General features: G+C 43.5%; 1 protein-coding gene across 1 annotated transcript in view; it reads right to left on the reverse strand.

Moving 5' to 3' along the window:
* Positions 1-5,983: 5,983 nt before the first annotated feature.
* Positions 5,984-15,343, reverse strand: part of LOC112077247 (nuclear factor 7, ovary-like) — a 16,082-nt gene continuing 6,722 nt past the window's right edge. Inside the window, exons 2-5 of the mRNA XM_070441620.1 lie at positions 15,146-15,334; positions 7,811-7,932; positions 7,549-7,643; positions 5,984-7,328 (exon numbers count right to left, since the gene is read on the reverse strand). Of these exons, the coding sequence (XP_070297721.1) occupies positions 6,887-7,328; positions 7,549-7,643; positions 7,811-7,932; positions 15,146-15,334 (848 nt within the window). The 3' untranslated portion in view covers positions 5,984-6,886. The remainder of the gene's footprint in view (positions 7,329-7,548; positions 7,644-7,810; positions 7,933-15,145; positions 15,335-15,343) is intronic.

Raw genomic sequence — 15,343 nt, forward strand, 5'->3', positions numbered from 1 at the left:
CTCCCTATATCAGTGTTTCCTACATGGTACCCTACTCCTATGTCAGTGTTTATTACATGGTACCCTACTCCCTATGTCAGTGTTTATTACATGGTACCCTACTCCCTATGTCAGTGTTTATTACATGGTACCCTACTCCTATGTCAGTGTTTTATTACATGGTACCCTACTCCCTATGTCAGTGTTTATTACCTGATACCCTACTCCCTATGTCAGTGTTTATTACATGATACCCTACTCTCTATGTCAGTGTTTATTACATGATACCCTACTCCCTATGTCAGGGTCCACATGGTACCCTACTCCCTATGTCAGTGTTTATTACATGATACCCTACTCTCTATGTCAGTGTTTTACATGATACCCTACTCCCTATGTCAGTGTTTATTACATGATACCTTCTCCCTATGTCAGTGTTTATTACATGGTACCCTACTCCCTATGTCAGTGTTTATTACATGGTACCCTACTCCCTATGTCAGTGTTTATTACATGGTACCCTACTCCCTATGTCAGTGTTTATTACATGGTACCCTATCCCTATGTCAGTGTTTATTACATGGTACCCTACTCCCTATCAGTTATTACATGTACCTACCCTATGTCAGTGTTTATTACATGATACCCCTACTCACTATGTCAGTGTTTATTACATGGTACCTACTCCCTATGTCAGTGTTTCCTACATGGTACCCTACTCCCTATGTCAGTGTTTATTACACGGTACCCTACTCCCTATATCAGTGTTTCCTACATGGTACCCTACTCCCTATGTCAGTGTTTATTACACGGTACCCTACTCCCTATGTCAGAGTTTATTACATGATACCCTACTCCCTATGTCAGTGTTTATTACATGATACCCTACTCCCTATGTCAGTGTTTATTACATGGTACCCTACTCCCTATGTCAGTGTTTCCTACATGATACCCTACTCCCTATGTCAGTGTTTCCTACATGATACCCTACTCCCTATGTCAGTGTTATTACATGGTACCCTACTCCCTATGTCAGTGTTTATTACATGATACCCTACTCCCTATGTCAGTGTTTATTACATGGTACTCTACTCCCTATGTCAGTGTTTATTACATGATAACCTACTCCTATGTCAGTGTTTATTACATGGTACCCTACTCCCTATTGTCAGTGTTTCCTACATGGTACCCTACTCCCTATGTCAGTGTTTATTACATGATACCCTACTCCCTATGTCAGTGTTTATTACATGATACCCTACTCCCTATGTCACTGTTTCCTTCATGGTACCCTACTCCCTAATTTCAGTGTTTATTACATGGTACCCTACTCCTATGTCAGTGTTTATTCCATGGTAGCCTACTCCCTATGTCAGTGTTTATTACACGGTACCCTACTCCCTATGTCAGAGTTTATTAAATGATACCCTACTCCCTATGTCAGTGTTTATTACACGATACCCTACTCTCTATGTCAGTGTTTATTACATGATACCCTACTCCCTATGTCAGTGTTTATTACATGGTACCCTACTCCCTATGTTCAGTGTTTATTACATGGTACCCTACTCCCTATGTCCAGTGTTTATTACATGGTACCCTACTCCCTATGTCAGTGTTTATTACAATGTACCCTACTCCCTATGTCAGTGTTTATTACATGATACCCTACTCCCTATGTCAGTGTTTATTACATGGTACCCTACTCCCTATGGCAGTGTTTATTACATGATAACCTACTCCCATGTCAGTGTTTATTACATGATACCCTACTGCCCTATGTCAGTGTTTCCTACATGGTACCTACTCCCTATGTCAGTGTTTATTTCATGGTAACCTACTCCCTATGTCAGTGTTTATTACATGATACCTACTCCCTATGTCAGTGTTTATTACATGATACCCTACTCCCTATGTCAGTGTTTATTACATGATACCCTACTCCCTATGTCAGTTTATTACATGATACCCTACTCCCTATGTCAGTGTTTATTACATGGTACCCTACTCCCTATGTCAGTGTTTATTACATGGTACCCTACTCCCTATGTCAGTGTTTATTACATGGTACCCTACTCCCTATGTCAGTGTTTATTACATGGTACCCTACTCCTATGTCAGGGTTATTACATGGTACCCTACTCCCGTATGTCAGTGTTTATTACATGATACCCTACTCCCTATGTCAGTGTTTATTACAGTGGTATCCCTACTCTCTATGTCAGTGTATTTATTACATGGTACCCTACTCCCTATGTCAGTGTTTATTACATGATACCCTACTCCCTATGTCAGTGTTTATTACATGGTACCCTACTCTCTATATCAGTCTTTCCTAACGACGGTCCTCGACTATCACCAACAGCACATAGAATCCTGACTCAACATGTCAAGGGCTTGATGATTAGTTAACTTGTAGACTCAGGTCTGTTTCAGCCACAGACTCCGGTTCCAAAGGTTGTGTTCAATCAAATAAAATAAAATGTTATTAGTCACATGCACAGTATGTGGTGTAGACCTTACCATGAAATGCTAAATACAACAGGTGTAGTAGACATTACAGTGAAATGCTTACTAACGAGCCCCTAACCAACAATGCAGTTTTCCCCAAACAATATGGATAAGAATAAGAGATAAAAGTAACAAGTAATTAAAGAGCTGCAGTAAAATAACACTATATAGAAGGGGGTGCCGGTACAGAGGCAATGTGCGGGGGCATCGGTTAGTTGAGCTAGTATGTACATGTAGGTAGAGTTATTAAAGTGACTAATCATAAATGACAACAACAGAGAGTAGCAGCGGGGTTATTTGGACACGACAATGCAATAGTCTGGGTAGCAATTTGACTAGATGTTCAGGAGTCTTATGGCTTGGGGGTAGAAGTTGTTTAGAAACCTCTTGGACCCAGACTTGGCGCTCCAGTACCGCTTGCCGTGCAGTAGCAGAGAGAACAGTCTATGACTGGGGTGGCTGGAGTCTTTGACAGGGAATAGGGTGCCATGTAGGAAGGACACAGACATAACTGATGAAGAGTGGTGATCCACAGACTAATATTCATGACCAATGCTAGATCGCCATCATCTGGTCAACAAAAGAACTGCACAAAAATGCAAGCCTCATCATTGCATCACTGTCCTGTACCAATCAGTCGGTTACATTGCCATCTACTGGTAGTCATGGGAAGTGCAACCTAAAATGATTACCTTTGCCCTTTTAGATCCCACCACTAGGGGGTGGTATCTTCCTTCATGTTGAAAACAACACTTATCCAGCAATGAAGAAACCCATAAGGAATAAGATGAACTTGCACCTAGAGTGGATCTCATTTTCCCCCCTCACATCCTCCCACCTTGTCTCCTTCTCAAAGCACATTGGAGCAGAAGATTCATTGACTGGTTCCTCCCCTCAGAGTGGGATCTCCTCCTTCAAGGCATTTTGAGAAGGAGGCAAGGAGAGATGATGCAAGGAATTGAGGAGAGAATTGAGAGACAGCCAAGGAGAACACACCCGTTGATGTTGATCTATGGTCATGGGTGTATTTTATCCCTCATGGGTTCAGTAAAGGTTTGGGGAAGGTAAACTGATCCTAGATCTGTGTCTGTGGGTAACAGAGACACCTCCATGTTTTCTCATTAGCACAACACAGCATAGTGTACATTCCCTATATAGTGCACTACATTTGACCAGGGCTCACAGGACTAATAGGGCTCTGGTCTAAAGTGGTGCACTTTATAGGGAATAGGGTGCCATAGGGCTCTGGTCTAAAGTGGTGCACTATATAGGGAATAGGGTGCCATTTGGGATGCTCATGGTGATCATGTAGGTGATATTTGTATTGATGGGTCATTCCTCCAATTTGGTGCATTTTGAAAAGTTTTGTAACTTGGTAAAAAACTGTATAATGCTGATTTCTCCACATTGTTACATTCTGTAATTATGTTTAACTTCATACAAAACATAGTTTCCCTGTATTGAAACGAGAGTTCAGTTCACCTAACAGGGTTGACCTTAAAATGAGGGACAAACGTAAATTAATCTCCAATCACATTAAATAAATAATACTCTTTAGAAATGATTTTGTCAAAGCAACAAAATAACTAGGTCTTTAAAATGATGCTGGATTAACTGAGTTAAAATCTTTCTAGAAAGGACACAGGGACATTTTAGCATTTTTTCAAAATCATATGTATTGAATTCTCCATGTGGTCTATATTAAATGACACTTCATTTACTATTTCAGGCTTTTACAATTCAATATTGGTGCACAATTTCTACTGAAAGGTCGACTTTGGTCAAAAACGCAAAAATAACAGCTGCAAACTGTATAACTGATCAATGCCATACTAGCATAACCGCACCAGAAATACAACAAATAATGTCTATAGACTGAAAACAAATATAATCACAACAATTTCCACCATTTTACTTAGCTACAGTTCATATAAAGGAAAACAGTGTAACGGAGACTCAGGGAGTCAGGAAGCAGGTGCAGTAGGTGAGTTTAACAGGAACATGGAGTGAACCCAGAATCAGGAGCAGCAATACTACCTAATGGGTTGATACAACAGAGTGCTGGATACAGAGGAAGTGATCAGGAAGTGATGTAGTCCAGCTGTTCCTCATGATGATTGTGGCCTGTGGAATGTTGTCCCGCTCCTCTTCAATGGCCTTACTAAGTTGCTGGATATTGGAGGGAACTGTAACGCGCTGTCGTACATTTATAAAACATTAATGGAAAATGTAATGCTAATATACTGTATCTTGATTACATAAGTTGTCAACCTCCTGAGTCACTTCATTCTTTATGAATGTATTGGAGTAAAAGTAACAGTAGTCAAAAATATAAATAGTAAAGAAAAATACAGATACCCCAAAAATACTACTTAAGTTGTACTTTAAAGTATTTATACTTAAGTACTTTACACAACTGGTAGTGGTCAGTGAATGTCCAAGCTAAGCAGGGCTGGGTTTGGTTAAAACCGTGAATGGTAGACCAAATAAATAGAAGGCACTTCTGCAGGTTAACAACATKTCAACACATATTACAAATGAAAAACCAGCCACGTCGCGGACCCTGACGTCTTGCTCCCGGACAAGCTAAACACCTTCGCCCGCTTTGAGGACAACACAGTACCGCTGACACAGGCTGCTCCCAAGGACTGTGACTTCTCGTTATCCGTGTCCGACTTGAGTTAGACATTTAAGCGGGTTAACCCTCACAAGGCTGCTGGTCCAGGCGGCATCCCTAGCCGCGTCCTCAGAGCATGTTCAGACCAGCTGACTGGAGTGTTTACCGATATATTCAATCTCTCCCTATCCCAGTCTGCTTTCCCCACTTGCTTCAAGATGACTACCATGTTCCTGTACCTAAGAAAGCAAAGATAACTGAAATAAATGACTATCGCCCCGTAGCACTCACTTCTGTCATCATGAAGTGCTTTGAAAGTCTAGTTAAGAATCATATCACCTCCAACTTACAGGACACCCTATGACCTACTTCAGTTTGCTTACCGCCCCAATAGATCCAATGATGATGCAATCGCCATCACACTGCCCTTTCCCATCTGGAGAAGATGAATACCTATGTAAGAATGCTGTTCATTGATTACAGCTCAGCCTTCAACATCATAGTACTCTCCAAGCTCATCATTAGGCTCGAGGCCCTGGGTCTGAACACTGTTATGTGCAACTGGGTCCTGGACTTCGTGACAGGCCGCCCCTGAGGTAGGTAGGAAGGTAGGAAACATCCCCACAATGCTGATCCTCAACACAGGGGCACCACAAGGGTGCGTGCTCAGCCTCTTCCTGTACTCCCTGTTTACCCATGACTGCGTGGCCACACACTCCTCCACCTCAATCATCAACTTTGCAGACAATTAAACAGTTGTAAGCCAGATTACCAACAACAACGAGACAGTCTACAGGGTTGAGGTGAGGGCCCTGGCAGAGTGGTAACAGGAAAATAACCATTCTTTCAACGTCAACAAAATGAAGGAGGTGATCGTGGACTTCAAGATTCCAATCACTTTAATAATGTTTACATTGTATTTGAGTTACTTTAGTAATGTTTACATATTGTTTTACCTACTTCATATGTATGTACTGTGTTCTAGTCAAGGCCGATCCTATTTAACTATTGCTGTACATACAGTATACTATTATATCCATGTTTTCTTCAGATATACTCCATATTCTATCCATCAACTGTCCACAATGTCTGTACATCACATTATATATATATATACACTCCGGCAACTCCGACATTGCTCTATATTTCTTAATTCCATTCTTTTACTTTAAGATTTATGTATATTTTTGTGAATTGTTAGATATTACTGCACTTTTGGAGCTAGAAACACAAGCAATTCGCTACACCCACAATAACATCTGCTAAATATGTGTATGTGACCAATCGAATTTGATTTTATGTCACAATTAGACCAGAAACATAACACTTTTTCTGCAAGGACATTTTTCTTTTGATGTGATTTGATTGGTGTGAAGTCAAATCCATACTGGCCTCCCTTGTTTTTTTGTTGTTGCGCCAGGACCACCAATAGTTGAGCTCAGCTCAATGCTGATTATTTCATAATTTTATTATCAACTGAGGCGGAATGCTCTGCGACAACATGTCATACTCTTTTTGACCAGACAGCATCGTATACATGGGCTACACACACTGAGACAGAGGGGCGCTGTTTCTGCTCTGATGAATTAAAGGACAATTAAGAAAACACAAGACAAAAGAACAATCTGAGACAGTAAAAATATTTTGAGGCTTGACTGGCATGGAATCGTCTAACTGCCAGAGTAGTAAACCATACTAATCGTCTTCACATACGAACGCAATACAGATTTTCAATGAATCATAATTTTTGTCAAAGTGAAAGTAGTGTCTGAACTGTAATCAAGAGAGGACACAACGTTCATCAGACCTTTCTAATTGATATAATTTCCATTCAAGGCTTTTCTCAATGCCCTCCCAGCCAATAAAACCCAAGAGTGTTTCAGGATCTTCATAGCCCTCAGATTGTGTTGGTCTTTCTACCCTGGGTGCTTTGTAGATGGCTGGACAAACCTGCCTTGTATCACACGTAGCACGACCCTTCTCTGTCCACCACTGAAGGAACTTTGTGGGGTCAGTGATGTCCAGTCCAGACTGAAGCGAGGTCTCTCTCTTTTTCACATCTGTCTCATGTCTCTTTATTTTAGTCAGATGTTTCTCCATTTTGATGTTGACAAGACCATCCCTCCTGTCTAACTCTCTCATTGCCTGCTCTTCTCTCTGCTTCAGCTTGTTGATTACTTCCTCAAACTGGGTCCTGATTTTCTCCTTTGAGAGCTGTGGACTGGACTATCTTCTCCTTGTGCCTGCTCTTAAGTAGGGATGATGTTCTTTCGATGATCTTTTCACTCTCTTTATGTCGCCTTGAGTATTCGAATAGGTTCTGTCGATTACCCATGTAAGCTATACTGTTTCTAATTGCATGAAACCCACTCTGTCTGTAGCATTCGAAATCCTTCCTGTGCCTCTCTCAAAAGTTTGAAAGATGGTGTGTCCTCTGTGGCTCTCCCTTCTTACAGACCAGACAGATAAGCTTCCTGTCTGTCACACAGAACAGCTTCATCGTTTCTCCGTGCTCAGGACATCTCTCCTCTCTCACCTGTAGGTCTTTGTCCTCCGGTGTTCTCCTGTCTCTACTGCTCCAGTCTCAGCTGGTCCGCATGTTTCCTACCAGTCTTTGATCTGGAAGTTTCTCTCGTGATGGAGCTCTACACTCAGGAGCAGCGGTGGAGTCCAGCCTCAGGCTCTGTTCAAGACATCTCTTACAGAAGGTGTGCTGGCAGCTGAAGAGCACAGGTCAGTGAAGATCTCTGTACAGATGGCGCAGAGAGGTGGTCGGTCAGGTAGAGGAAGATGTAGCCATTCTGGAGCTAACTGTGTTGCGTTCACTGTTCAGAAAAAGAATGAGAGGAAGTGAAAGAGAAAGTGTTTGCTTTAGATAGAGGCTTTATGACTACGCCCTCTGTTTGCCTCGGGGTGGATCTTTAAGACACAGTCAAGCTAATATTTGATTTTGAAGCATTTCTCTTATCTTAAGGGACTTTGAATCAATCAAATAGTAGAAGAAAAAGAAGGAAGAAGGATTTTACCAAAGCCAGAGCGTAAATTTCTCCGGTCAGTGTTTTACTCGTTATAGTTGTTTAAAAACATCATAATGTAGTTAATTTGAACCGTTTATATAGCAATTTATATCCGTTTATCGATTTTGAGGAATTTCTTTGTCCATGCACTTTCAAGCTTTGGGCACGTTTCGGAAGGTCTGGGGAGGATCCGATGTTAGTGGACATTTCGAAGAGGACAAGGACATCTATCGACCAAAAGAAGATTAGACCCAGCAAGGTACATTGCCAAGAATCTGATGAAAATCACCTCATAGTAAGCAATAGTTTTAATATGAAAATCGTTGTTCTGTCGAAATATTTTAAACGCATGTTCCGCCATTTTGGTTGTTATCGCTTCACTTGGCGAACCCGTATTGGAAAAATAAGGATAATTTTAAAAATGTAATCAGCGGTTGCATTAAGAACTAATTGTCTTTCGATTCCTGTCAACCTGTATTTTTTAGTCAAGTTATATGATTAGCTTTCGATTAAACTGAGTCACTCTGAAAGCTACATCCCTCATTTTGAGGCTTGATTTCCTAGTACCTTTCATTGTATAACCACGGTTTTGTATGGCTTAAATATGCACATTTTCGAACAAACTCTATATGTATGTTTGTAAAATGATGTTAACAGAGTCTTCATCGGAAGATCGGAGAAGGTTAGTGAAAAAAATTAATATATTTTGGCGATGATTACGTTATAGACTCTCTTTGCTTGAATCGATGCTCTACTAACGTTTGCAACATTGTGCGTATGCTAACTTATCGATTTATTGTGTGTTTGCTGAAAAAACGCTTAGAAAATCTGAAAATTGTCTGAAATCACAAGATCTGTGTCTTTCCATTGCTATCGCTTTGTCTATTTTATGAAATGTTTTAGATGAGTAAATTGGGTCATACACGTTGCTCTCTGTAGTAATTCTAGTCGATTGTGTATGGTCAGTGTTGCAATTGTAAAACTGTTATTTCTACCTGAAATATGCACTTTTTCTAACAAGACCTATCCTATACCATAAATATGTTATCAGACTCGTCACTTGATGAGGTTGTTTTCTTGGTTAGTGGGCCTTTTATATCTTTATTTGCCGTAATTAGTGATAGCTACTGATGGCATGAAAAAAATGGTGTAGTTAAAAAAGTGGTGTATTTTGCTAACGTGGTTAGCTAATAAGATTTACATATTGTGTCTCCCTGTAAAAACATTGAAAAACAGAAATGATGGGTTATTTCACAAGAATCTGTGATCTTTCATCTGGTTCTCTTGACTTGTGATTAATGATATTTAGATTGCTACTAATCTACTTGTAAGCTATGCTAGCTATGCTAATCAGAGTGTGTGGAGGGGTGGGGGTGATCCCGGAACCCAGGGTAGAGGCTCGTGAAAGGTTTAAACCACCGTCTCTAGTACTGCTGTGTCTGCCTCATCTTCTGGGGTTCTTGCCGACTATTAGTGACTGTTTCTCACACCGGGTCCTGACAACTTGAACATGTCTTTAACTTGCCCATTGTTTTAACCCCAAGTATTTTTACCAGCTGTGAAATTCAGCCCCCAGTAGGGTAGTGCACCCTCATTCAGCCCTCATCAGCCCTCATTCAGCCACCCAGTGTGCAGCCCTCATTCAGGCCTCATTCATCCTCAGTTGGGCAAGCCCTCATTCAGCCACCAGTAGTGCAGCCCTCATTCAGCCCTCATTCAGCCCTCAATCAGCCCTCATTCAGCCCTCATTCAGCCACAGTAGTGCAGCCCTCATTCAGCCCTCATTCAGTTCCTCAGTTGGGTATGAAAGGTTGCTGCACCAAATGAGTTCTCTTTTACTCCACAGATATAATTCAAACAGTTTTTGAAAACTTGAGAGTGTTTTTTATCCAATAGTTAATAATAATATGCATTATTTATGATCTAGAACAGAGTACGAGGCCGTTTCATTTGGCAAATTTTTTCCAAAGTTAAAACAGCGCCCCGTTATGGACTAAGAAGATAAATACATTAGACCACTCAACTCTATCGAATGCCTTCTCTGCATGTTTTGAGAGAGTATAGACAATGTAAGTCAGGGGAACCCTTCACAAATGTGAGAGGTAATGGCAGTATACAGGGACCCCCTTCACACATGTGAGGTATGCAGTATCGGGACCCTTCACACATGTGAGAGTATGGCAAGTATCAGGGGACCCTTCACACATGTGAGAGTATGGCAGTATCAGGGGACCCTTCACACATGTGAGACTATGGCAGTATCAGGGGACCCTTCACACATGTGAGACTATGGCAGTATTAGGGAACCCTTCACACATGAGAGAGAAGTGTTGCAGGGCCAATGTGATAATGTATTGGGCCTATAGCCTATTGTACAAACCTCATTGCTAAAGATATTTTTTATCATTTTCATATATGGATCTGTTCAGTTTACTTTGAACTGGGCTGTGTTTACAGCATGAGCGGTAGTGAGTAGATGCTCTTGTTTTGAGATAAAAGCGAGAGCTGCATATAGCCACGTGCACGTTTTGTTCATATCATTTTATAGTTAGTGAGTTATTAGCCCAGTTATATATTCTCACGTTCCTGACCTGTTTTCCCTTGTTTTTGTATTTGTTTAGTATGGTCAGGGCGTGAGTTGGGGTGGGCATTTTATGTTATGTGTTTCTATGTTGGGTTCAATGTATTAGCCTGATATGGTTCTCAATTAGGGGCAGGTGTTTTACGATTCCTCTGATTGAGAACCATATTAAGGTAGGCTGTTCTCACTGTTTGTTTGTGGGTGATTGTTCCTACAAGAGAGTGTGGCGAAGTCAGGTAGGAGACCTGCGCCAACTCCCCGAGCTTACCGTGGAGAGCGAAAGTACGGGCAGACACCGTGTTCTGCGGTAAAGCGCACGGTGTCTCCTATACGTGTGCTTAGCCCGGTGCGGGTTATTCAACCTCCCCGCACTGGCCGGGCTAGATTGAGCATTGAGCCAGGTGCCATGAAGCCGGCTCAACGCGTCTGGTCTCCAGTGCGTCTACTCGGGCCAGCATACATGGCACCAGCCTTACGCATGGTGTCCCCGGTTCGCCAACACAGCCCAGTGCGGGTTATTCCACCTCCCCGCACTGGTCGGGCTATGGGGAGCATTCAACCAGGTAAGGTTGGGAAGGCTCGGTGCTCAAGGGAGCCAGTACGCCTGCACGGTCCGGTATATCCGGCGCCACCTCCCCGCCCTAGCCCAGTACCACCAGTGCCTACACCACGCACCAGGCTTCCAGTGCGTCTTCAGAGCCCTGTTCCTCCTCCACGCACTCGCCCTATGGTGCGTGTCTCCAGCCTGGTACCACCAGTTCCGGCACCACGCACCAAGCCTCCTGTGCATCTCCAGAGTCCTGTGCGTCCTGTTGCTGCTCCCTGCACTAGCCTTAAGGTGCGTGTCCTTAGCCTGGTACCACCAGTTCCGGCACCACGCACCAGGCCTACTGTAAGCCTCAGCCGGCCAGAGNTCAGAACAGGTTGGTGACCACTGTTTTAGAGGTTTCCCTGTTAACACCATCAATGTTTCCCTTTACTGTGGCAACTGTGATTGAATCAAAGAAATGTTAGCCACTTTCAATGCAACATACCGAAACAAAACTAACTATGCAAGAAATGTTGTTGYAGGCAGAATGCATCGAAGTAGGATTCTATTGCATTGAMAGGCACAACTCRGGCCAGTACAGAGCTGCAGTAGCCCTATATGCAAATAGACCATTACCATATATGGATCTGTGCCATTCACTTTGAACTGGACTGTGTTTACAGCATGAGCAGTAGTGAGTAGATGCTCTTGTTTTGAGATAAAAGCGAGAGCTGCTAATAGCCATGTGCACATTTTGTTCATATCCTTTGCTAGTTAGTGAGTTATTAGCCCAGGTATATATATCATTTGTAGTGTGATAGAAAAATTACATATTCACCTGAATTTTGGTTATTTAATTAACAACAGTAAGATATTTCTGTCCTGCTAATGCTGTGTTTCATGGTCTCCACTCTAGAAACCTGCAGCTAATCTGAGCGTATGGTTTTACTAGAGATAGCTTGAGCTGACAATTGATTCATATCTTGGTGATAAAAACCAACAGCCACATTCCATTCTATGATTAGTGGTGCATGTGAAACACACACTACCGTTCAAAAGAAGCAATACAACTGGCCTTCTTTAGACTACTTGAGTATCTGGAGCATCAGCATTTGTGGGTTTGATTACAGGCTCAAAATGGCCAGAAACTCGTCAGTCTATACTCGTTCTGAGAAATGAAGGCCATTCCAAGCAAGAAATTGCCGAGAAACTGAAGATCTCGTACAACGCTGTGTACTACTCTCTTCATAGAACAGTGCAAAATGACCAAGTCTCTCTCAGTATTGAATTTCCACGACAGTAGTCAGCAATAGGGGGAGTGATTGCTAGTTAATGAGTTATTAGCCCAGGTTCTATAATTTGTAGTCAGCAATGGGACGGTGTAGTTAAAAAAGTGGTGTATTTTGCTAACGTGGTTAGCTAATAGATTTACATATTGTGTCTTCCCTGTAAAACATTTGAAAAAACAGAAAAATGATGGGTTTATTCACAAGATCTGTATCTTTCATCTGGTGTCTTGGACTTGTGATTTAATGATATTTAGATTACTATATCTACTTGTGAAAGCTATGCTAGCTATGCTAATCAGTGTGTGAGGGGGGTGGGGGGTGATCCCGGACCCGGGTAGAGGCTCGTGAAAGGTTAAACCACCGTCTCTAGTACTGCTGTGTCTGCCTCATCTTCTGGGTTCTGCCGACTATTAGTGACTGTTTCTCACACCGGGTCCTGACAACTTGAACATGTCTTTAACTTGCCCATTGTTTAAACCCCAAGTCATTTTTACCAGCTGTGAAATTCAGCCCCCAGTAGGGTAGTGCAGCCCTCATTCAGCCCTCATTCAGCCCTCATTCAGCCACCAGTAGTGCACCCTCATTCAGGCCTCATTCAGTCCTCAGTTGGGCAGCCCTCATTCACGCACCAGTAGTGCAGCCCTCATTCAGCCCTCATTCAGCCCTCAATCAGCCCTCATTCAGCCCTCATTCAGCCACCAGTATGCAGCCCTCATTCAGCCCTCATTCAGTTCCTCAGTTGGTGAAAGGTTGCTGCCAAATGAGTTCTCTTTACTCACAGATATAATTCAAACAGTTTTTGAAACTTGAGAGTGTTTTCATCCAATAGTAATAATAATATGCATATTGTATGATCTAGAACAGAGTACGAGCGCGTTTCATTTGGGCACAATTTTTTCCAAAGTTAAAACAGCCCCCCCGTATTGACAAGAAGATAAATACATTAGACCACTCAACTCTATCGAATGCCTTCTCTGCATTTGAGAGAGATGCAGTATGGAGTCAGGGACCCTTCACAACATGTGAGAGTATGGCAGTATCAGGGACCCTTCACACATGTGAGAGTATGGCAGTATCAGGGGACCCTTCACACATGTGAGAGGATGGCAGTATCAGGGGACCCTTCACACATGTGAGAGTATGGCAGTACAGGGGACCCTTCACACATGTGAGAGTATGGCAGTATCAGGGACCCTTCACACATGTAGAGTATGCAGTACAGGGACCCTTCACACATGTGAGAGTATGGCAGTATCAGGGACCCTTCACACATGTGAGACTATGGCAGTATCAGGGGACCCTTCACACATGTGAGACTATGCAGTATTAGGGAACCCTTCACACATGAGAGAGAAGTGTTGCAGGGCCAATGTGATAATGTATTGGGCCTATAGCCTATTGTACAAACCTCATTGCTAAAGATATTTTTTATCATTTTCATATATGGATCTGTTCAGTTTACTTTGAACTGGCTGTGTTTACAGCATGAGCGGTAGTGAGTAGATGCTCTTGTTTTGAGATAAAAGCGAGAGCTGCATATAGCCACGTGCACGTTTGTTCATATCATTTTATAGTTAGTGAGTTATTGCCCAGTTATATATTCTCACGTTCCTGACCTGTTTTCCCTTGTTTTTGTATTTGTTTAGTAGGTCAGGGCGTGAGTTGGGGTGGCATTTTATGTTATGTGTTTCTATGTTGGGTTCAATGTATTAGCCTGATATGGTTCTCAATTAGGGGCAGGGGTTTTACGATTCCTCTGATTGAGAACCATATTAAGTAGGCTGTTCTCACTGTTTGTTTGTGGTGATTTGTTCCTACAAGAGAGTGTGGCGAAGTCAGGTAGGAGACCTGCGCCAACTCCCCGAGCTTACCGTGGAGAGCGAAAGTACGGGCAGACACCGTGTTCTGCCGTAAAGCGCACGTGTCTCCTATACGTGTGCTTAGCCCGGTGCGGGTTATTCAACCTCCCGCACTGGCCGGGCTAGATTGAGCATTGAGCCAGGTGCCATGAAGCCGGCTCAACGCGTCTGGTCTCCAGTGCGTCTACTCGGGCCAGCATACATTGGCACCCAGCCTTACGCATGGTTCCCCGGTTCGCCAACACAGCCCAGTGCGGGTTTATTCCACCTCCCCGCACTGGTCGGGCTATGGGGAGCATTCAACCAGGTAAGGTTGGGAAGGCTCGGTGCGTCAAGGGAGCCAGTACGCCTGCACGGTCCGGTATATCCGGCGCCACCTCCCCGCCTAGCCCAGTACCACCAGTGCCTACACCACGCACCAGGCTTCCAGTGCGTCTTCAGAGCCCTGTTCCTCCTCCACGCACTCGCCCTATGGTGCGTGTCTCCAGCCTGGTACCACCAGTTCCGGCACCACGCACCAAAGCCTCCTGTGCATCTCCAGAAGTCCTGTGGCGTCCTGTTGCTCTCCCTGCACTAGCCTTAAGGTGCGTGTCCTTAGCCTGTACCACCAGTTCCGGCACCACGCACCAGGCCTACTGTAAGCCTCAGCCGGCCAGAGCCTGCACTGCCCGTCTGCCCAGAACCGCCTGCACTGCCCGTCTGCCCAGAGCAACCTGAACTGCCCGTCTGCCCCAAGCCGCCTGAATGCCCGTCTGTCCTGAGCCTTCAAAGCCGCCTCTGTCCTGAGCCTTCAAAACCGCCCGTCTGTCCTGAGCCTTCAGAGCCGCCCGTCTGTCCTGAACCTTCAGACCGCCCATCTGTCCTGAGCCTTCAGAGCCGCCCGTCTGTCCTGAGCCGCTAGAGCCGTCCGCCAGACAGGAGCCGCTAGAGCCGTCGTCAGACAGGAAGGCCGCTATAACCG

Source organism: Salvelinus sp. IW2-2015, unplaced genomic scaffold (genome assembly GCF_002910315.2).
Source record: "Salvelinus sp. IW2-2015 unplaced genomic scaffold, ASM291031v2 Un_scaffold4404, whole genome shotgun sequence".
Lineage (NCBI taxonomy): Eukaryota > Metazoa > Chordata > Actinopteri > Salmoniformes > Salmonidae > Salvelinus > Salvelinus sp. IW2-2015.